At 47.4% G+C, this 23,885-nt stretch overlaps 1 protein-coding gene across 1 annotated transcript; it reads left to right on the top strand.

The window, feature by feature from the left end:
* The first annotated feature begins 16,105 nt into the window (after window positions 1-16,105).
* On the top strand, window positions 16,106-23,194 carry LOC146072880 (uncharacterized). Its single transcript, XM_083180060.1, has 8 exons — window positions 16,106-16,206; window positions 18,938-19,442; window positions 20,383-20,442; window positions 20,514-20,573; window positions 20,674-20,724; window positions 21,652-21,702; window positions 21,788-21,835; window positions 22,556-23,194. The coding sequence occupies exons 1-8, from the start codon at window positions 16,198-16,200 to the stop codon at window positions 23,107-23,109; spliced, it is 1,338 nt and encodes a 445-aa protein (XP_083036186.1). The 5' UTR covers window positions 16,106-16,197; the 3' UTR covers window positions 23,110-23,194.
* The last annotated feature ends 691 nt before the right edge of the window (window positions 23,195-23,885 follow it).

Here is a 23,885-nt window from a genome sequence, read left to right as displayed (position 1 = left end):
AACAACATTTGCCTTTGTTTTTTCTTGTCTTTATTCATTTAAGGAGCCTTACACACTCCTTTATACAGCAGCTGTAGCTGTACCTGAGGTTCATAGCTTTCCTTTTTTGTTCTATTAAAATTTAACCTTTATTTATACTTTCATAAAAAAGAGGGGAGATATATAATATCTCTCCTCTCCACAAAGAGGATAAAGAAGTGCATTACAGATAAGAAATAGTGACTTAAAAAAAAGTGATAGTGATGTTCTGATTTCTTAGTGCTGTTACTCGTATTTCTGTGTTGATACTTTGTTGTAATAGTCTAGCCTATTTTGTCACTTTGGGATACATAAGTTCTTGCCCTGATGAAGCCGGAAGTCCGGTGAAATGCGCATAGGCGCTTGATATGTGGTGTTACTGATGTGCTAATGATGTCAAAAACATAAAGAACTTATGTACCCAAAGTGACAAAATAGGCTAGACTATTACAACCTCTGCTAATAGTGTCCGGCGGAGGCGCCGTATGTGTGAGGGGGAGAATTGCTGATGGAGCCGTGGAAGTTACATGCGGCTAGACACGGACTCCAGCAGTCGGAGTGAGAATATATCAATAAGTGTCCAAACACACAGAGGCCAGAGACGCTTTACTAGTGAGGTTATGACATAATAGCTACATAACCGCTAGTTACCGCATCTGACAGACGCCGCACAAGTGAGGGAGAACACAGCTGACTGAGCCGTCAAAGCCTGTATGGGGCTAGATACGGACACCAGCAGCTTGTAACAATCTTTGCATACAATAAACATCTACTGATATGCTATTTTGTTGTGCTATAACAGTGAGGGGAGCTAATAACTGACTGGCCCGTGAAAGCCTGCACGTGGCTGAACACGGACGCCAGCAGGAACAACAGAATAAACCTAATATTGCACAGGCACATGTGTGAATATAAAAATAAATGCGCAATCTGACTGAAATGTAGCAGCTACTGTCAGGACAACAATGAAGGGACCACTATAAATAAATATATGCACACAATAGATAGTGCATGAAATAAAATAGCCCCATATGTTTGCCCTTCATACAAAGCAAGCAGCAGAGGCATTAACACATAAATGCTGAACAGATACTCACAGTAACAACAATATATGTGCATATGATCCAGATTTAATGTATCCCCGACCACCACAACAATCAATGTCTCCAGGCAACTCTGAATAAACGGTGACTGGTAAATAAAGAGAAAAAACTAACAAGCACCTCAATGAGATAGAACTAGGCATGGAGATAGTCAGTGGGAAAAAAAACATGTATCTCCGATAAAAAGGCTAAAATATAAACAAAGTAACACAAAACAGTTATGGTGTGTACACACGGGCTGATATGGCTTCCGAAGTTGACGATATAGTCAACATCGGAAGCCATATCGCATGCTTTTTGAGGGCTTGCAAGCCTGATGCTCCCATGTGAGCGCAAATCGGCAGCCAGATAGAGAGGGCAGCCAGGACTATATAGTGCAGATCTGCACTATACAGTCTAAAGGTGCCCATACACTAGTAAGATTTATCTGCAGATCTGGCTGGTTGGAACAAAAACATGGTTATGGATGAGTGACAGTTTGTCAGTTTTCCAGCATTTCCAAGCAAGTGGTCAACTGTCATTTGCTCTCATCTATAACCAGGTTTTTGTTCCAACCAGACAGATCTGCAGATAAATCTGCGTGTGTATGGCCACCTTAAATTGTGCCCCTCCCTGCATGCCGTGCGATGTGAGTCCCGATACGATCTGATGGCATCGGGACTCACATAGCATGGCAATCGCCCCTGTGTGTACACACCATTACAACTAAAAACTGTCAGTGAGCCCAGAAAGAAGGATCAAAGGGATCAACAGTACATGAATAGAACTGAAGGTGATACAAAAGTTTAAACAAATGTGACCCAAGACACATAGTAACAGAGAATCTAGCCTATTTCACTAGAGATAACTAATACCCCTTTTACACAGCTTCAAAACTCCGGGTCTTCGGTGGGTCAGAGGCGGTGTAAATCTGTCACGCCGTGTCCCTTTACACGGGATTCTACCCAGGTCCTGACCTAGGTGGAACATGGCTAGGACCTGGGTAGAGGGCGGTGTGAATTGGTACCCCGGGTTGGATGACCCGACCCCCATTTATATGAATAGGGGATGTACAACCTGGGGACCACAGCGTCCGCAGGTTGGTGGGGGGACAGATAGCCTGCGCTGAGGAGGTGAATGGATGCCTGTGTGTGGCATCCATTCACCCCCGGATGGCAGCTGGGGGTGTACGGGAGCTGGGGGCAGCCCAGCAGCTTACCTTGGTGCTGGGCTGCCCCCAGCACGGCGATCGGTGTATCCGGTGGGGGTACACCCTCCCTGTGTACATTCACTGCTAGGTACTGCCTCTCTCCTTGTGTATGTACACTGCTGGGCTCTGCCTCCCTCCCTGTGTACATACACTGCTGAGCTCTGCCTCCCTCCCTGTGTACATACACTGCTGAGCTCTGCCTCCCTCCCTGTGTATGTACACTGCTGTGCTCTGCCTCCCTCCCTGTGTACGTGCACTGCTGGGCTCTGCCTCCCTCCCTGTGTATGTACACTGCTGTGCTCTGCCTCCCTCCATGTGTACGTGCACTGCTGGGCTCTGCCTCCCTCCCTGTGTATGTGCACTGCTGGGCTCTGCCTCCCTCCCTGTGTACATACACTGCTGAGCTCTGCCTCCCTCCCTGTGTATGTGCACTGCTGGGCTCTGCCTCCCTCCCTGTGTATATGCAATACTGGGCTCTGCCTCCCTCCCTGTGTATATGCACTGCTGGGTTCTGCCTCCCTCCCTGTACATACACTGCTGGGCTCTGCCTCCCTCCCTGTGTGCATACACTGCTGGGCTCTGCCTCCATTCCTGGGTACATACACTGCTGGGCTCTGTCTACCTCCCTGTGTACATACACTGCTGGGCTCTGCCTCCCTCCTTGTGTACGTACACTGCTGGGCTCTGCCTCCCTCCCTGTGTACGTACACTGCTGTGCCCTGCCTCCCTCCCTGTGTACATACACTGCTGGGCTCTGCCTCCCTCCTTGTGTACGTACATTGCTGGGCTCTGCCTCCCTCCCTGTGTATGCACACTGCTGTGCACTGCCTCCCTCCCTGTGTACGTACACTGCTGAGCTCTGCCTCCCTCCCTGTGTATGTGCACTGCTGGGCTCTGCCTCCCTCCCTGTGTATGTACACTGCTGTGCACCCTCCCTGTGTATATGCACTGCTGGGTTCTGCCTCCCTCCCTGTACATACACTGCTGGGCCCTGCCTCCCTCCCTGTGTGCATACACTGCTGGGCTCTGCCTCCCTCCCTGTGTGCATACACTGCTGGGCTCTGTCTCCATCCCTGTGTACATACACTGCTGGGCTCTGCCTCCCTCCCTGTGTATGTGCACTGCTAGGCTCTGCCTCCCTCCCTGTGTATATTCTCTGCTGAGTTCTGCCTCCCTCGCTGTACATACACTGCTGGGTGCTGCCTCCCTCCCTGTACATACACTGCTGGGCTCTGCCTCCCTCCCTGTGAACATAAACTGCTGGGCTCTGCCTCCCTCCCTGTTTACATACACTGCTGGGCTCTGCCTCGCTCCCTGTGTACATACACTGCTGGGCTCTGCCTACCTCCCTGTGTACATACACTGCTGAGCTCTGCCTCCCTCCCTGTGTACATACACTGCTGGGCTCTGCCTCCCTCCCTGTGTACATACACTGCTGGACTCTGCCTCCCTCCCTGTGTACATACACTGCTTGGCTCTGCCTCCCTCCCTGTGTACATACACTGCTGGGCTCTGCCTCCCTCCCTGTGTACATACACTGCTGGGCTCTGCCTCCCTCCCTGTGTACATACACTGCTGGGCTCTGCCTCCCTCCCTGTGTACATACACTGCTGGGCTCTGCCTCCCTCCCTGTGTACATACACTGCTGGGCTCTGCCTCCCTCCCTGTGTACATACACTGCTGGGCTCTGCCTCCCTCCCTGTGTACATACACTGCTGGGCTCTGCCTCCCTCCCTGTGTACATACACTGCTGGGCTCTGCCTCCCTCCCTGTGTACATACACTGCTGGGCTCTGCCTCCCTCCCTGTGTACATACACTGCTGGGCTCTGCCTCCCTCCCTGTGTACATACACTGCTGAGCTCTGCCTCCCTCCCTGTGTACATACACTGCTGGGCTCTGCCTCCCTCCCTGTGTACATACACTGCTGGGCTCTGCCTCCCTCCCTGTGTACATACACTGCTGGGCTCTGCCTCCCTCCCTGTGTATGTTTACTGCTGGGCTCCGAAGCAGTGATTACAGATAAAAAATATATTGCAGTGGGATTGCCTATGGGGACCCCCCCCCCCCCCCAAAAAAAAAGCAGCTGCACCCTCTATAGTTACACCACTGATTATAGGAACCCTGTATGCGGCCTTGTACCACCCTACAGGTCTCCTCTGGCCTCTCTCCTTTCCCTCATGCCTCTATATTGCTGCCTTACCTCACTGTCTCTGAATACTATGTACTACCTGTATCACATAGTAACCAATCATTATTACATGTGTTAGGTCTCTGACACTAGAATGCTAATAGTGGATTTCTAGTTGCTATGGGTTACAGCACCTCCTTGCTTCTCACATGTTATTAACCAGGTCTGATGGAGAGCACATTGTGTAATAGGCTAATACTAACATCCTCCATAATAAATAGCAGCCCAGTAACAGTATACACGTTACTATGACACAGTATATAGTAATATAACCTGCATGTAGACTGAAGGACGATGATCTAACAATATCTGTAATAACCATGTATATTACTAGTAGCTGTCCCCAGAACAGGGGAATAAAAGCTGATCTGGATAAATGGGATTCTGTTACCGATTGTATAACTATAGACTTTGTTTCTCTATAATACTTTGTACATTCTTCTACATGTTACAGATAGTTAGGTGGTCCTGTAGTGATGACCATCTGGTAACCTATAATAACAACCTAAATAAACTAATGATCCTTCAGCAAATGGATTATTGATGTCTTTATTACTGGTGCTGACATATAACCACAGCGACTACCTGCCAATCGGGGATTGCTCAGTACAAGGAGAGATGCATTATATTCCCTGCTTGCTGTGGTCCTTTCTTGTCTGCTGTCCTCCAGATGGAACCCTCAGACTAGATCAGTTGCTGTGACACATAACAGCTTGGCCATCTTATGTCCCTGGGCCTGATTCAGAGATGATCAGTAATCTGAGAAAATGGCAGGTGACTGCGAGTAGAAAGCTGCCGCTCAGACAGAAAGCAAAAACACCTTGGGTGACATTTAATGGGATGCGATTTTTAGTAATGTTCTGAAATCGCACATTATCGCATTTTCCGAAATCTGGAATCAACTATTTGAATTAGATGCGAACTCGCGGCAAAAAATGCGATATGGTGCGATTTTTAGTCATGAAAATGTGCGAATTACTGCACGTGTGGTTTGTGTAAAATAAAATGCATGAGCAAAACCAGCCCCTTGCTGGTTTCTGAAATTCAGGGGAGTAAAAACATAGGGGATCCCCAGGATTTCTAAAACCAGCACCAGGCTCAAGAGCCGGTCCTGGTTCCCAAAACACAGGGGACAAAATGACTAGGGGTCCCCCGTATTTTGGCATCCAGCACTGGGCCCAAACAGCCATTAAAGGGTCCGCTGGGTCTTGTAGTTCTACAACATTACAAATAGTGAAATAAAACACACTAACACGTGAACAGTATAGCTTTATTACATACTACATGCATTTACACATACGTCACCTATGGATTCCCTCGTAGGCTTGTCCATGTACACATATACACTATTTACATTTTGCTTATTTAAAAGATTTTAACCCCTTCCTGACAGAGCTAGTTTTTGCGTTCCTGACAGAGCCATTTTTTTCAAATCTGACATGTCTCACTTAAGTGGGGATAACTTTTTTTTGCTTTTACTTATCCCAGTGATTTTGAGATTGTTTTTTCGTGACACATTGTACTTCAAATTAGTGGTAAATTTGGGTCGATACAGTCTGTGTTTTTTTGTGAAAAATACCAAAATGTCGTGAAAAAATGGAAAATTTAGCGATTTGCAAAATGTTAAATTTTCTGCTTGTGAGACAAATAATCATACCACTCAAAATAGTTAATAACTAACATAGACCATATGTATACTTTATGTTGCCATCATTATTTCAACTTCCTTTTAATTTTTTTGGACACTAGGAGGCTTCAAATATGAATAGCAAATTCTCAAATTTTCAAGAAAATTTCAAACACTGATTTTTTTAGGGACCAGTTCAGTTCTGATGTGACTTTGAGGGACTTGTATGTGAGACACCCCCATAAATGATGCCATTTCAAAAACTGCACCCCTCACAGTATTCAAAACAGCATTTTGGAAGTTTGTTAACCCTTTAGGTGTTTCACAGGAATTAAAACAAAGTGTAGGTGAAATTTCAAAATTTCATTTTTTTTGCAGATTTGCAAATTTAATACATTTTTCTAAGGAACACAGTACATTTTACTAGAGAAATGTGACTAAAAATTGATTCCCCCAATTCTTTGGTTTTCATAAATATCCTATATGTGGCCCTAGTGTGCACGGTGACCAAACCACAGGCTTCATAATAGAAGGAGCACCTACTTGATTTTGGAGCCTCCTTTTTATGAGATTATTTTTTAGGCACAATGTAGGTTTCTAGGCACCATAAGATGCTAAAAGTTAGGTACCCCCCCACAAGTGACCCCATTTTGCAAACTACACCCTTCAGGGAATTCATCTAGGGGTATAGTGTACATTTCAAACCCCCAGGGGTTTCACCAATTGTGGTACAACTGGGCAGTGAAAATGAAAAAAATAAATTTTTCATTTTCACAGCTCAGTTGTATCAAAATTGGTGAAACCCCGGGGGGTTTGAAATGTACACTATACCCCTTGATGAATTCCCTGAAGGGTGTAGTTTGCAAAATGGGGTCACTTGTGGGGGGGTTCCACTGTATGGGTGTTTCGGGGGTCATTCAACCAGAATCTGTGCTGCAAAATCCAAAAATCACTCCTTCCCTTCTGAGTCCTGCCATGCACCCAACTGGTATTTTTTGGTCACACGTGAGGCATTGCCGTACTCGGGAGAAATTGGGGCACAGATTTTGGGGTGCTTTGTCTCCTTCATTCCTTGTGAAAATGAAAAATTTTGAGCCAGATCTGCATTTTTGTGTAAAAAAATGTAATTTTTTACACAAAAATGCAGTTCTGGCTCAAAATTTTTTATTTTCACAAGGAATGAAGGAGACAAAGCACCCCAAAATCTGTGCCCCAATTTCTCCCGAGTACGGCAATGCCTCACGTGTGACCAAAAACTACCAGTTGGGTGCATGGCAGGACTCAGAAGGGAAGGAGTGATTTTTGGTGGCGGAATGAATGGTGGGTGCTATGTCGCATTAGCAAGACCCCCGAAGCACCAATACAGTGGAACCCCCCCACAAGTGACCCCATTTTAGTCACCAGCTTTGGGAGGGGGGCTGGCGCTGCGGCTGGCGGGGGGGTGGGAGGGGTGCTGGCGCTGCGGCAGCCGGGTGGGTGGGAGGGAGGGGGGCTGCCGGGTGGGAGGGGGGGGGGGCTGGCGATCGGTGGGGTATATACACACACACACACACATATATATATATATATATGTGTATATATGTATATATATATATATATATATTTATATATATACATATATATACACACACATATATATATATATATATATATATATATGTGTGTGTATATATATATATATATATATATATACATATATTTTCAGTGCATATATTTTATTTTTTCAGCAGCTTGATGCTGCTGCTGCTGCTGCGGGGGGGGAGGGGGGAGGAGGGCAGCGCTGCGTGCGCTCCAGACGCTCCGGGGGAGCCGTGGGAGCCGCTGCTGCTGCCGGGTGAGTGCCCGGCGGGTGCGAGGGGTGGGCTGCACATCGGTGGTGATCGGTGCTGTACCTGACAGCACCGATCACCACCGATCCCTGTGTTACCGAGCGGCTTAGCCGCCGGTAACACAGGAAACGCTGTGAATGGCTGTTCAGATTTGAACAGCCAATCACAGCGATCGCCGACCGGGGGGGGCACCCCTGCCCCCCCTGGGCGGCGAGGGGGGATGTCTGCTGTCAGGGACAGCAGACATCACCTAACTGTCACTGCGTCTCTAGACGCAGTGACAGTTAGAAGTCATGACGTACATTTATGCCATGTGTCGGGAAGTACCTCCCGGCCATGACGTAAATGTACGTCAAATGTCGGGAAGGGGTTAAACAAGTTACACATATACTTTTGCATGTTAGAAAAAAACACTGACAACTTTGAACTTAAATAACTATTTATTATAATACAACTGACAACAAAAAGTAAATTAATTCTCCGCATCAATTAGGCGGTCCATTTCCGCCAACATCTGGCGCATCAGGCCTCGCAGTCTTAGAAGGGCCCCACGGCGACCCTCCTCTGCTTGGGCAGGCTCATCTGTGGAGGAAATACAAATAGAAAAATGACTAATGATATTCATGTATACATTTAACATAGTCAAACCTACATTTTAAACATGCACCGTGACAGGTGTGTGTGTATATGTATATATATATATATATATATATATATATATATATATATATATATATATATATATATATATATATATATATATATATATATATATATATATATATATATATATATATATATATATATATACAGTAGGAGCAAGTTTCATCTTTGCTCCTTTGGCCATGGCTAGCCATGGCTAGCCATGGCTATTCTATTGTTCTCAGCTGCAATACGTATTGTATTGCAGTTGAGAACAATAGATTAGCCATGGCTAGCCCTGCCCAAAGGAGCAAAGATGAAACTTGCTCCTACTGTATATATATATATATATATATATATATATATATATATATATATAGACACATATATAACTATATATATGAGACATACACCTATACATACATGCATACATACTACATGTAAAGCCTGATTTTGGCCCTCTACCCTTTACTCTGTCGAACACCTCACAGTCATACTGCTCCTTCTCAGTCCAAACCCACCCATGACTAAGCTCTGAGAAGCATGTCACGCGCTGCACCAATCACAATTCTGCAAACAAAGTTCAGTGTCTCTTATATGATGGAGCCTGGCAGGGGAGTTACACAACTCTCAGGAATGCTCAGTACATTTGTGCAATCAAGCATGGCTTGCCTGCTGATGGTCAGCTCCAGAAATCATTGTCATAATGCCAGTTAGGGGAAGCTGCAGCACTAACCCACTCCCATGCTCAAAAGCATTACTAAGACCAAATCAACACACAATTATGGTGCAAAACATACATGCAGACCGCAGGGGGTGGTTAGCTAGAGGAGGGCCCAGGGGCACTGACCACTTGTTACTCCAGTCTTACATGAGCAAGTCATCCCTTTCTTCCAGGATACAGATTAACTACACAGGTTCAGTGGCACTTAAAATCGACCTGACAGCCATCCGCACAACCTGTGTCATTAATATGTGTCCAGGATGAAAGGGATGGTTTGGCCACCCTATCTAACCCCAAAGTGTGTCTGTTGCTATCCAGTTTGTTTTATCACTTTATAGTATTGCAAAAAACAATTGAATCACCAGTGCTACAAAGCAAATAGAAGATGACAAAAGGAATAATGAATCTTTATGTATACATACCACTTTCCTCCGCCTGCGCCACCTCACAGGCCTCCTCATCCTCCTCTTCTTGGTGGTCCTCCTCCTGTGGCACCACCTCCTCTTCAGCTGGTACCACCTCTTCCTCCACCAGCTCCTCCTCCTGTGGCACCACCTCCTCCTCCACAAGCTCCTCCTCCTGTGGCACCACCTCCTCGCCCATCTCGGCAGTGTCCTCCTCCTGGGCCTGGGACGCCTCTGCCTGCTCCCGGGCCTGTCTTGCTCGATCACGTGCTGTGTTTGGGAAAAGTAAAAAAAGTGGCAATTAGTGGTAATTTGTATTAAGCCTTATCAACCTATAAATGCAAAGGTTATAAGTACAGATAATTGTACAGCCAAACAGCTCCTTAGTGGCCTTTACAAAACACAGCCTGTTACATGACAGGTATGCTGTGACATTTGGCCCATTGTAAGCATCACAAGCATTAATCCTCCCCAATAACATATTTTATGACCATTACAGGGTGTCAAACAGGAAGTAGCACTCATATATTGTATGCCATGTTTAACTCATGATCAGGCTGGTGACCTTAGTGGATTAAATAATGTCAGGTAAGCAATCATGTCCAAATGCCCATTTACTGTAGAAATACTCACATCTAGCAATGCTGGCCCTTATTTGCTGAAGCTTGTCTGGCTCCCTGCGCCTCAGGTCGGACCACCGCCGCTCCTGGGTGCGTGCGAATATGCGGCGGCGGGCCACCGCATAGGCATTGCGTTTTTGCCTATTAGTAATAAATGGGCCCGCCCGCCCCAGCCTGGTCTCCATAACGGAGACCAGTGTTCTCAGCTCCGCTGGTGAGAATGGGGCTGCTCTCCCATAGGACGCCATCTTAGCAATGGCACAAATCAAACAATCATGTGCTGTAATTGGTTGATCAGAGTGATATTTGGTATTAACTTTATTGTTCATTTTTACACTAACAGCGTGCATGCGCCCGAACAGACGGCTAACCCATTGCATCGCATCCTAAACAGACAGTGTAAAATAAGATGGAAACACATTATATATAATCCATAACATTCACCAAACATGGGTATAAGCAACAGGTGAAATAGTCTGCATCACTAGACACTTACACCTAACTCAACAAGGTACTAAACAGCTATTTTATAATGAAAGCTATGCAGCAGAAACATAGCAAATCGTGGCAGACCTTTTCCCAAAATTAGGCCATGCTGCCATGTGTACACTTACCTTCTACTGGCCCATACTACAGAGGTGGAATGAAAAGTAGCTAGCATCCAGCCTGAATTTGGAGTGATTTCACATGTGATTTGGATGCTAGCACTGATTACTTGTGGCTAAGTGGTGGACTGGATTTACATATGGAATGGGTAGTGTCAGTTGTACTACATAGCAAACAAGTGCACAGTACAGAAGTACATTCAAATATACATTTCATGTGTGACCTCAGTTTTTTATGGTCTTTGGTTTTCAAATCTGCATTTAGCTACTAAATCAGATTTACTAAGTTTGCCAGGTTTTTGTGAAATATTTATCCCCACCAAGGGGCGTGCCGTATGCGCCGCACGGTTGACGCTGGCGTACGGGACGCGGCCGTACGGAACGCAGGTTGCAGCTGATTAACGCCAATTACAGAAATAGTATTTAAAGTGGTCCTAGAAAGGCAAACAGTTGTTGCAAACATGGCTGAGTCAGAGGAAAAACAGGTGGTGCAGAACCTCTTGGCCCGCATGAAGTCCAACACCACCTATGTCCCCCTCAACCCAGAGCAGCCAGATGGGCCATCAACATCTGGCCAAGCTGCAGCTGGCCCATCCTCAGCATCAGCAGAATCATTGGGAACACAGCAGGTGGCTTCCCAACAGAGTAGCCAGGCCAGCACTTCAAGTACAGCAACCGGTGGCCGTGGCAGTTCCAGTGGCAGTGGCGCTGCCAGTGGTCGTGGCCGTGGCCGCAGTCGGCCAACAGAGGAACCAACCACAAGAAACATGGCATTTGAACCGCAGGAGCTTGACATCCTGGTGACCCGGGCACGTGATTTGATAGAGTGCCCACCGGTAAAGTTGACACACACAAGGAGATGGAAGATCTGGGAGGAGATAACGGCGGAGATTAATGCAGTGGCTCCACAAGTTCGTGAGATGGAGCACGTTAAGAAGAGGCAAGTACATGTGTGTTACATTTAAACAGTCCAAGTCCAGTAATGTTTACATTCAATATTAGATGGAGTTGGTCAATGGGTGGTCACGTTGCTTGGAGGCACAGACATGTTTGCCATGATATTGATTTGATAGTTATTATAGGGTGACTGTGGTTGTATCCTCTAAGGGTTGTTTTTCAAAATGAATATAATGTAAGTTTGGTGTCAGGAGGCACATGTTGTATTATGTTTCAGATTGCAATGGGTGCTACAGCAAACATGAGGAGTGACATGTATTAATATGTACACTTTGATTGCAGGTGGCACGACTTCAAAGGGAACCTCAAGAAGAAATTGACCCAGCGGTGGGAGCACAGCCACACCTCTGGGGCTGGCCCCATGCCTGGCAAGCTGAAGCTCACCCCCCTGGAAGAGATGGCACAGTGCTGCATAGCAGTGGAGGAGGTCCGGGGGGTGAGCACTATAGACAGCGAGTCCCCAGCGTAAGTGATGGCTTCTACGCTTGAAGGTAATTATTTGCCAGCCCATAAGTAGATGTTTTGAATATTTCATGGAATGTGTGGTAATTGGTATTTTCTCCTTCAACAGCATCCCCACCGCTTGGTCAAGAATCTCTTGAGGAGGTTGTGGAGTCTGTGCCACCTGGCCCCAGTAGCAGGCCCGTGCAGCAGCAGGCGGCAATGTCCGCGGCTGAATTGGCCACGTGGGGGCATGTGCTTGAAAGTATTGTGCAGCAGGGAGACTCGGCATCAGAGCGGGTGCGTAGGGCCGAGGAGGTGCTGCAGGGTTTGACCACCAGCCAGCAGAGTATCGCTGGGAGCCTGCAGGCTATGGCTGTCACCCAGCAATCCATTGCTGCTAGCCTGCAGGTGCTGGCTGATCAAGCCCTGCGGCAAAATGACCTCCTCCTCCGCCATAATGAGCTTATGGTGGAGCTAGTTAACAGCAATAGGGTCCTGATAGCATCCGTTTCTGGTGCATTACCAACATCATCACTCCCTGCTGCCAGAGGGGGAAGAACACCCCCCCCCTCCCCAGCATGTGCTCCACATGACCCTCCATCTGAGCGTGGCCGTGGGCGAGGCCGAAGAGCTGCTGCACGTGGCAAGGAGCCTGCCAGGGGCAAACGTGCTCGCAAATGAACTTGTGTCCCCATTAATCTCCACCGTTATGTCTTCCCAAATCTTCCATTGAGCTGTGTGTGTCAGCATCCGGTGTCAAATTCCGTGCCGAGGGTTACCACATTTTCCCGCGGTTCAAATGTCATGTTTGGTTCCCCTGTTGCTCTGTTTGGCCTAGCTTTACTGTCTGCTGTACTTGAAGTGTTGTTGCTGTACTTTTGTTGTGAAGCCACCTGATGTGTTCCTAATGATTCTGCTGTGGCTATTTATTATATATTATTTAATTTTTGTCCTGTTATGGTACCATTTATTTTGTGATGGTTTTGACAATATTTTCTATGTTGATTTAATAAATGTTATTTTTGGCCCCAAAATGTCTGTATTAATTGATACATGCAGAAGTGACATGTGTATTAGTATTAGTAATATGAAGCTGTGTTCATTATTTACAGTGTAAAAGTGTGTGCAAACTGCAGCATATATGTGTGTGTTTAGTAATGGTCCATTTAAGGTGCATTGGTTTCAATTGAAGCAGTGAGAAGCGTGTAATTTACAAGTAATGAGTAAATTAGGTGATTGTATTGTGTTCAGCTGACATTGGTTGAGGTGCGTCCGTCCTGATTAGGCGTTCCGATTGCCTAGCGCACGACCGAGTGGTGTCCGCTAAGCAATACTAGCCTTTTGGACACCGCACATTTCTTCCCTTTTTGTTCGCGTGCATTCGGTGTGCTGTCCGAATGCACGTCGACCAAGATAAGTGTACTCCCCCGTGTCCGCCCATGTTTCCACCCAGTTTAGCCCACTTTGAAACTACGCCCCTGTGTTATTCCGCATGACGCCCATAACACACCCATATTGGCCGAGTGATTGCGGTGCACATTTCTGTACGGTATTAGTGAGAAGAAGTACGGAGACCATGCGTGGCACATGCGCATGGCGTTCCCCACGCATGCGCAGACGGCTACAAAACGCGATCCGAAAAAATTCGGGAAAGTACGCACCGATCACAATAAGGGCCAATGAGAGGTAGGTCTGCATACCCACCAACATTTCACAGCCAAAAATAGGTACACTTGAAACACAAAAGAGGTGTGTCTTTAACACCAATGGGCGTGTCAATTAGAGGGGGCGTGTCAAATAAAGGGGGCGTGTCCTGTCCTATCCATGGCTTGCATTTCCTTACTCTGATTTTCAAAATCATTATAATCAAATCTTAGAGCGTGTTCTGGTAATCAATTATAACAGTGAAGCAGTGGCCTATACAAGAGAGGACAGATTGTGAAATAAATCACAGGGCCAGGCACTCTGCCTAAAATTGTTATTAGATGGGGAGTCTGCATGACTACGCAATGTGCAGCACAGCACGCAATGCCACTCTGTATAGGAGCATTGCAAGTGCAAGAGGGTGGGATGGGGGTTATTCTTGTGGCCCGACACAGGTAACATAGTGGGCCTGGGGGGCATATGACAGTGACCCTGCCCCCCCCCCCCCCCCCCCCCGGCCGAACACCTAATGAAGCTCATGACACATGGTGACCACATCATGTGGGCTGTTGGCATATTAAATCAATATAAGTATATTAAATATACTGATTTAATATGCCAACAGCCCACTACTAAGCCTCCATGTCACAGATGAGCTCAGCTGCAGACAAACAGGTGCAACACACGATGGCTGCCAGCACCACCTGTTTATGCAGCTCATCATGTCAAATGGTGGCTTATTGGGCTGCTGGCACATAAATGTGAGTCGGAGACTGTCACTGTGTTACTGACTGTCTCACATGGTGGCTTAAGTAAGTGGCCTGCAGTGCTGGCATATTAAATCAGCATATATTTAATATATTAAATATAATATACTGATTTCATATGCCAGCAGCCCACTTATAAAACTAAGCCACCACGGTCTGACTGTCAGACACTGCAGAACACATGATCATTTGGCCAGGCTGAAGATTTTGTTTGCTGTGTTACTCACAGCGAGATTCCTCTCTGCAGGATCATCATCATTGATGTTACTCACTGGAGTCGCTAGCAGTTAGCTAGCTTGAAGGCAGCAGCGGCTCCGGACCCGGTCAGATCCCCCCTGCGCGCCCCGTCTGCCCGGCTCTGCCTCACATGATCTTTTTCGCGCCCTCAGTGTCTGCGCATGCGGGGGAGACTATAACTCGTCTCAGCCATCCCCTGAGTGCGCAGGGTGCGGCCTGTGACGTCATGACGTCCTGCAATACCCGCCGGCGCCGCAAAGCACACATGGGAATGGAACCTGTGAAGGGAGAGCCGGGCACCGCACAAGGACACTGAAAAACCGGTACATTCGGTACAAAATGATTTTGCCGGTACTGTACCGGCAAAATCGGTACAGTTGGAGGTTATGGGTCTGAGGCTTCTACTAATCTGCGACTTAGATGGGCAGAACGATGCCAGCGCAGACATCAAAGATCCTCTATTATAAGGCCTCAGAAATTGTCAGGTTCCCACTCCCACACGCTGGCGTCCTGTCAGACAACCTCTGGCCATTTTGTGTACCTATTGCGACAAGGAAGCACGTACACTGGAACCGATAAAGTGTTGGGGGCCCATTTATCAATAAACCGCGATGTTTTCGCGATAATATCGATGAACATCGCATTAACATCGCATTGCGATGTTGTGCTGCATCACCTGGATTTATGAAGGGAGGTAGGCAGGGAGAGCAGCTGCGTAAACAAGCTGTTCCTGCGATATTAGCTTCCTGCAAAGGCGAAGAGAATACACTCCCCTGGACACGCCCCCTTTTCCCCAGGCCAATAAAACTGCATGCAGAAAGGAAGGGGCACTGCGGCTACAGTACAGGCACTTCCTGTGCACTGCAGAGAAGCTTCGTGGAACTGGAATCTGCCTCCCATTCTTCATACACTGTAAGTAGTATGTCATATGGGGCGTCAGCATGGGGGCTGCAGGGAATGGGCAGTGAGATGCTGACCCCACTGGCTGCTCCTGGCTTCTCTTCCGGAGGGCAGCACACACCACAGAGGTAGTCAGCATGAGGGAGGGGGAGGAGGGATTGCACATGGAGCTAGGGTCAGAGAGTCCTGCAGCTGCAGTCCAGTGTATGGTGATAGAGTTCAGCAGGAAACTGTTCTCATCTGCTGCACCAGGACAGTCTACTGAGCTGCAGCCACACCAATAGCACCGTATAAAGAGATGGGGCAGGTGTGTGTGTATGTCAGAGTGCCTGCCCCTTGTCCCCATGCAATGTGTGTGTGTGTGTGTGTGTGCGCCCCTGGTCCCCATACAATGTGTGTGTGCGTGTGCGCCCCTGGTCCCCATACAATGTGTGTGTGTGTGTGTGTGTGTGCGCCCCTGGTCCCCATACAATGTGTGTGTGTGTGTGTGTGTGCGCCCCTGGTCCCCATACAATGTGTGTGCGCCCCTGGTCCCCATACAATGTGTGTGCGCCCCTGGTCCCCATACAATGTGTGTGCGCCCCTGGTCCCCATACAATGTGTGTGTGCGTGTGTGCGCCTGGTCCCCATACAATGTGTGTGTGTGTGTGCGTGTGCGCCCCTGGTCCCCATACAATGTGTGTGTGTGTGTGTGTGTGTGTGTGTGCGCCCCTGGTCCCCATACAATGTGTGTGTGTGTGTGTGTGCGTGTGCGCCCCTGGTCCCCATACAATGTGTGTGTGTGTGTGTGTGCGCCCCTGGTCCCCATACAATGTGTGTGTGCGTGTGCGCCCCTGGTCCCCATACAATGTGTGTGTGCGTGTGCGCCCCTGGTCCCCATACAATGTGTGTGTGTGCGCCCCTGGTCCCCATACAATGTGTGTGTGTGTGCGCCCCTGGTCCCCATACAATGTGTGTGTGTGTGTGTGCGCCCCTGGTCCCCATACAATGTGTGTGTGTGTGTGCGCCCCTGGTCCCCATACAATGTGTGTGCGCCCCTGGTCCCCATACAATGTGTGTGCGCCCCTGGTCCCCATACAATGTGTGTGCGCCCCTGGTCCCCATACAATGTGTGTGTGTGTGCGTGTGCGCCCCTGGTCCCCATACAATGTGTGCGTGTGCGCCCCTGGTCCCCATACAATGTGTGTGTGTGTGTGTGTGTGTGTGCGCCCCTGGTCCCCATACAATGTGTGTGTGTGTGTGTGCGTGTGCGCCCCTGGTCCCCATACAATGTGTGTGTGTGTGTGTGTGTGTGTGTGCGCCCCTGGTCCCCATACAATGTGTGTGTGCGTGTGCGCCCCTGGTCCCCATACAATGTGTGTGTGCGTGTGCGCCCCTGGTCCCCATACAATGTGTGTGTGTGCGCCCCTGGTCCCCATACAATGTGTGTGTGCGTGTGCGCCCCTGGTCCCCATACAATGTGTGTGTGTGTGTGCGCCCCTGGTCCCCATACAATGTGTGTGTGCGTGTGCGCCCCTGGTCCCCATACAATGTGTGTGTGCGTGTGCGCCCCTGGTCCCCATACAATGTGTGTGTGTGCGCCCCTGGTCCCCATACAATGTGTGTGTGCGTGTGCGCCCCTGGTCCCCATACAATGTGTGTGTGTGTGTGCGCCCCTGGTCCCCATACAATGTGTGTGTGCGTGTGCGCCCCTGGTCCCCATACAATGTGTGTGTGTGTGTGCGCCCCTGGTCCCCATACAATGTGTGTGTGTGCGCCCCTGGTCCCCATACAATGTGTGTGTGCGTGTGCGCCCCTGGTCCCCATACAATGTGTGTGTGTGTGTGCGCCCCTGGTCCCCATACAATGTGTGTGCGCCCCTGGTCCCCATACAATGTGTGTGTGTGTGCGTGTGCGCCCCTGGTCCCCATACAATGTGTGTGTGTGTGTGTGTGTGTGTGTGTGTGCGCCCCTGGTCCCCATACAATGTGTGTGTGTGTGTGTGTGTGTGTGTGCGCCCCTGGTCCCCATACAATGTGTGTGTGTGTGTGTGTGCGTGTGCGCCCCTGGTCCCCATACAGTGTGTGTGTGTGTGTGCGTGTGCGCCCCTGGTCCCCATACAATGTGTGTGTGTGTGTGTGTGTGCGCCCCTGGTCCCCATACAATGTGTGTGTGTGTGTGTGTGTGTGTGTGTGCGCCCCTGGTCCCCATACAATGTGTGTGTGCCCCTGGTCCCCATACAATGTGTGTGTGTGTGTGTGTGTGTGCGTGTGCGCCCCTGGTCCCCATACAATGTGTGTGTGTGTGTGTGTGTGTGCGCCTGCCCCTGGTCCCCATACAATGTGTGGGTGCGTGTGCGCCCCTGGTCCCCATACAATGTGTGTGTGTGTGTGTGTGTGCGCCCCTGGTCCCCATACAATGTGTGCGTGTGCGCCCCTGGTCCCCATACAATGTGTGTGTGTGTGTGTGCGCCCCTGGTCCCCATACAATGTGTGCGTGTGTGTGTGTGTGCGCCCCTGGTCCCCATACAATGTGTGCGTGTGCGCCCCTGGTCCCCATACAATGTGTGTGTGTGCGCCTGCCCCTGGTCCCCATACAATGTGTGTGCGTGTGCGCCCCTGGTCCCCATACAATGTGTGTGTGTGTGTGTCCCTAAACAGTGTGTGCATGTCACTGTGCCCCTTTTGCCCCTAAACATTGTCATTTTGCCCCTGGTGCCCCTAGACTGTGTGTGTCGGGGTGCTCCTAGACAGTGTGTATGCGTGTCAGGGCGGAAAATACATTGCCGCAGCTTTTGCATATTTATTGACATATGCGATTAGTATCGCTGTGGGGGGGCTCCATCAGATCCCTGGCCGCCTCCTCCCTTAACTGCCGGAAGCCTAAGCAGGCTGTCCCCTGTGCCTCCTCCTCCCCTCTGCCCCTCTGTGGCCATAAGGCCCTCCGGCTGCGTTGCTAGGGGGAGGATTTTACCTCCTGGAGCCTAGGAAGGTATACCAGGGGGGGTGGGGGTCGGCATCTGCGTCAGGTATGCTGATACTTTTCAATTTGTTTTTCAGATGTCTTCTAATTGTAGCAGTGGGGAGGAAGATAGTCAGCAGGATCACGCCAGCACAAACCACGAATCACAATATGGTGCACAAAACAAAAAGAGAGAAAAGAAGAAAAGGGCCCTGCGTTTTTCTGAAGAGGAAAATGAAGCACTTATTGATTGTGTTCTCAGCAAATACACCTTAGTTTTTGGTAGACCCAATGGGCATAGCTATGGTACAGAGGGCCGAGAAGCTATTTGGAGAGAAATTGCACAGAAGGTGTCTGCAATTGCAAAATGTCCTCGTACTGCTTGTGTGTGCAAAAAGAGGTTTTCCGACTGTAAAGTTAATGTTAAACGGAAGTTGTCCCTGATCTATCAACATTCTAAGGGAACTGGCGGTGGACCTCCATTAGACATTCATTTTTCTGCTTGGGAGGAAAAACTCAGAGACCATTTATCTCCAATATCAGTTATTGGCATTGTGGGTGGGATTGACACAGATACTCCGATATTAGGAAATCCTGAAAGTGGTATGTACTTGCAAAAAAGTCACATGTTCCATTGAGTTATTTTATGTATGTTACATTACTGTGTAGTCATTTTGGGTGACCTGTCAGGTGTGTGCTACTCTACACTGCTGTTTCCAATCAGCATTGTAGAGGATGTATGTGCTCAGGATCAGTCAGAAACATCACTGAATGCATCGGGGTGAAACGTAATAGAGTGCAGTTTTTGGGGCGCATTTATCATAATACTGCGATGCCGGCGTTTTGGTATCGCCAGACATCGCATTGCGGTATTTTATAATACCGCCTGGATGTATTATGATAAGGGCGCTGGGACAGGGCTCTGAAAGGAGCCCGTCCCTGCGAAGCCATAACCCGGAAGCCGGGTGGTCTGCGCATGCGCGGTTATGCGCTGACCTCTGTGACAGCACTGCCCTGTTCGGCAGTGCGATCCATAGGCTACAATGGGCTATCGCCATCCCAGAATGGCGATAGCCCAGGGGTGCGAAGCCAGGCTGCCCGATGTTGATACATCGGCAGCTTTGCATCCCCCATAGAAACCTCCCTTTTGCCACCTGTCATCTTGCCATTCTTCACCTAAACCCCTCTTGCTACCTGTCATCTTACTACATGAAAGCCCTGGTCACCTTGCCTCCAATCACGTTTTTCCACCTGTCACCTCACCCTCTCTCGCCACCTGTAAACCCTGTCATCACTCCCTTTCTCACCTTTTTATTTTATTTTTCTCGTACCCTAGCTCTTTCCTCCCTTTTCACTCTCCCCCAGCTCATGTCACCCTCTCTCCCCTTCTTCCATATTTTCCCCTCCCACATGATTAAGTGGCATTGAAGTGACAATAGTGTGGAATTGCTCAAAAGCATAATGGGCCTTATTTAGTTTTACTGGACTACATAGGCTCAGATATTTTTTTTTTTTTTGTAATAAAGTTTATTTCTTACTTTAGGTGAGAAAAACATGCTACAAGAGAAAATACCGAAAATACCCAGTACACTGTTAAATATAGGTAAGCATTTGAACAAATCAAAGTAAAAATTTAATTTATTAGTGCATATTTAATATGTAATCTCATGTTAGGTAAAAAAGGGCAAAGATCAAACACAGAAAAAGCGGGACCCAGTATCCCTGTTATGTCTGGTAAGTTTTTCCTAGTTAACATGAACAAATACATGGATACAATTCCTGGACTGGCTACATAAATTGCCATTTAATCTGTAATATGTATTTCTTACTACAGGTGAAAAAAACACGCTGCAAGAAAAAAGACCCTGTACACCATTCAATCTAGGTAAGAAAGGTTGGCAAATACTCGCTATAGCACCTGTTTTACCCCAAATTGGGGACCTTAGGAGTTCTTAAAGAAAAAACAGTGGGTTGCCGCAGTCGCAATCTACTACAGCCTGTGTAGAGGTTTCAGGCAGTCGACAGCATCCAAGAGCCATGTGTAATGTTCTGCAGTATGGTTCAGCAGAACACCCCAGCGCACCCCACAAGCACTTCTAGATGAGCACCTTAATGACTTGCCCTGTCGCCATAACTCGCCCCCTCTAATCCCATCACCCTCAACCAGTCACCTCACACCCTTTCGCTACCCATCACTTCACCTGCTCTCACCACCCATTTCCTCATCCCCTTTTGCCACCGGTTACCTAACCCCCTTCACCACTTGTCATCTTGCCAACCTTCACTTCCCCTCCTCTCACCACCCATCACATTATCTTGTCACCTAACCCCCTCTTCCCACCTGTCATCTTACCACCTCACAGCCCTGGTCACCTCACCTCCTCCATCACTTTTTGCAACCTGTCACCTCATCCTCTCTTGCCACCTGTAACCCCTCTCACCCTGTCATATCACTCCCTTTCTCATCTCTATTATTTTTCTCATACCCCATCTTTCCTAGTTTTTACTCTCCCAGCTCATAAAAACATAGGCCCATCTAGTCTACCCCTTTTTTAAACCTGTTACCTGAAACCATATTTGATCTTTATTGCATTGTAAGGATATCAATATGCCTATCCCAAACATGTTTAAATTGCTCTACTGTATTTACCTCTGGGCAGTGCCACTGAGTGGTATGCCAGCTGCCCCCCCTCTTAAGAGGCATTGAAGTGACAATAGTGTGGAATAGCTCAAAAGCATTATGTGCCTGACTTAGGTTTGCTGGACTACATAGGCTTGGATTTTATTTGTAAAAGTTTCTTTGTTAATATAGGTGGAAAAAACAGAGTGAAAGAAACTAGACTTGCTACTCCATTAAATACAGGTAATTTATGTTTGTTAAACCATATAACGGTGTCTAGATAATGTGTTCAAATATCCCAAAATATTTTTTTTTTTTTCTGTAAAAGGACAATCAGTCATGGGAAATGCAAGACCCTGGACCCCTGTTTTTACTGGTAAGTTTGAATGCTTAGGGCCGTATTTATCAAACAATACTTGCGCAGTAGGAATCTACGATCCCTGCATGATTGCAGCCAGGGCCTACATTGCAGTTGAACAGCATTTTTTTTTCGGTAGTGGAGCAGGGCCGGCTGCAATGACAGACATGGCAGAGCTGCAGCAGGTTACACCCTACATCTATAGTAAGGCCCCTGGCTGCCTGTATGGGGATGCTGGCCGGGTGAGGACTTCCTGTCTGACGATTGAAATGTGCTGGAACAAGGAGTTGTATATGTATACTGTGTGAGGGGGCTCTATGTATACTACAGTACATCTATGTGTGGGCTATGTATGTGTATACTGTGTGTGCATAGTGGCTGTGTGTATATAATGTAGGGGCAGTATATATGTATTCCATGTGTGTGGGGGCATGGCCTTTGTCTCCAGGAACAGATGCTATTCACTGTTGGGCAGGGTGGCACCCAACTGCCCACCGCCACTGTGGGCTACTGCCAGCCCCAAACGGTGCTCTGTATCTGTATACTACATCTGTGTGTATGTAAAATCTGATATATACAACAGTGTACAGCACTTTCATGTGATAACAAATGCCATCTTCACATGGCAGTAGTTCTTGATCCTCACTCATTCCTTTGGGAATAAGGTCTGTGGTTGCAAAGAGGGACCCTGGGATTTATTAATATTATATACTAACATTTGTATTTTATTGTTGATAGATGAAGATTTACCTCCTGACATCCCAAATGATCTTCCAATACCACTTTTATCGGAATTAAATTCTGGGCTCTGTTCTCAGCTGGAAGAAACATTACATCCAGAAATGTCCATTGAAGTGGGTGATGCCCATATATTAGACCTCTCCCATAGCTCACCATCTACAAATGAGCAAATGGTGACTGCAGATGTGCAAGAGACTGGGGAAGTGCACTCTACAATGCCAAATATATCTGAAATTAATCTAATTATGGACTCTGCGTTAATAACTCACCAAACATTTACACAAACATTGATGGCTGGTATACAAACTGAGCTACAGTTATTGCGTCAATCCATTTTTGAAAATACTGTCAGAATGGCCACTGGTTTAGAAGAACTCTGCCGTACGCAAAGAGAAATGTTACACGTGCGTTCAAGGGAGTACCACTGTAAGTTGCCAAGTCATCCAGTGGATAGCGACATTGAAAGTCTGCAAAGCGAATTTTTATGCACAAATCACAGTCCCAAAAGATCCAACCGATCAAGGAAACCAAATCGAAAATTTTTGGACTAATTTTTATTTATTTTTTTTTCTCTCCTTTCACGCTTTCTTATGAATGACATTTTGCCATTCCGTTATTGCCACATTTTGCACTTTATTTTATTGATGTAACATTTTGTAGTGAAATTTCACCATATTTTTACAAGTTTATAATGTTCTAATTTTAACTTATTGAAAAATTTTGTGTCTAATATAAAATAAAATATTAAAATATTTACACAAAAAATGCTATGTTCAAGATGTTTGGATGTGATGCTGCAGAATTTATCAATATTCACTGATACTCCACTTGCCCATGTGTTGTGTTTATGGGGCCAATCTTTAGTGGTACTCAGGCAGAAGCACTATAGAGTCCCTGATGGACCATGCAATTCCGTTCATATTTATTCACTTGTTTCATCACAAGGCTTTTTCAAACCTTGGAAAAAGCCTTGTGTTGAAAAACGTGTCAGCGCAGGGCTTGCTAATACATCACTTTAACTAGAATGGTCTAATGAAAAATATCAGATATGTGATGGGGAACAATGGGAAAAGATCGGTATTCTATTATCAGCCTAGGTGGAAGTTACCTGAAGGTGCCAATACACGTTGCAATAACAGCGTGCAATGTGACGCATTATCGGGTGCATCGCATATGCTTTTGTGTGCGATGGGTATGTGCATCTCTGATTCCCAGCTGCAATTCACCGCTGCATCACCCATCAGTTTCTATGGGGGATGCAAAGCTGGCCAATATATGAACATCGGTTCGTCTGGTTTCGTACCCCTGGGCCATCGCATTCTGAGAT

The sequence above is a fragment of the Crinia signifera genome, chromosome 4 (genome assembly GCF_055691185.1).
Source record: "Crinia signifera chromosome 4, ASM5569118v1, whole genome shotgun sequence".
Lineage (NCBI taxonomy): Eukaryota > Metazoa > Chordata > Amphibia > Anura > Myobatrachidae > Crinia > Crinia signifera.
The sequence above is the reverse complement of the archived record's forward strand: the minus strand, read 5'-3'. Positions and strand labels throughout refer to the sequence as shown.

Coding starts and splice junctions, on each gene's coding strand:
- LOC146072880 (XM_083180060.1), top strand. Junction 19,443..20,382: donor ATTAGGAAATCCTGAAAGTG/GTATGTACTTGC, acceptor TTCTTACTTTAG/GTGAGAAAAACATGCTACAA. Junction 20,443..20,513: donor CAGTACACTGTTAAATATAG/GTAAGCATTTGA, acceptor ATCTCATGTTAG/GTAAAAAAGGGCAAAGATCA.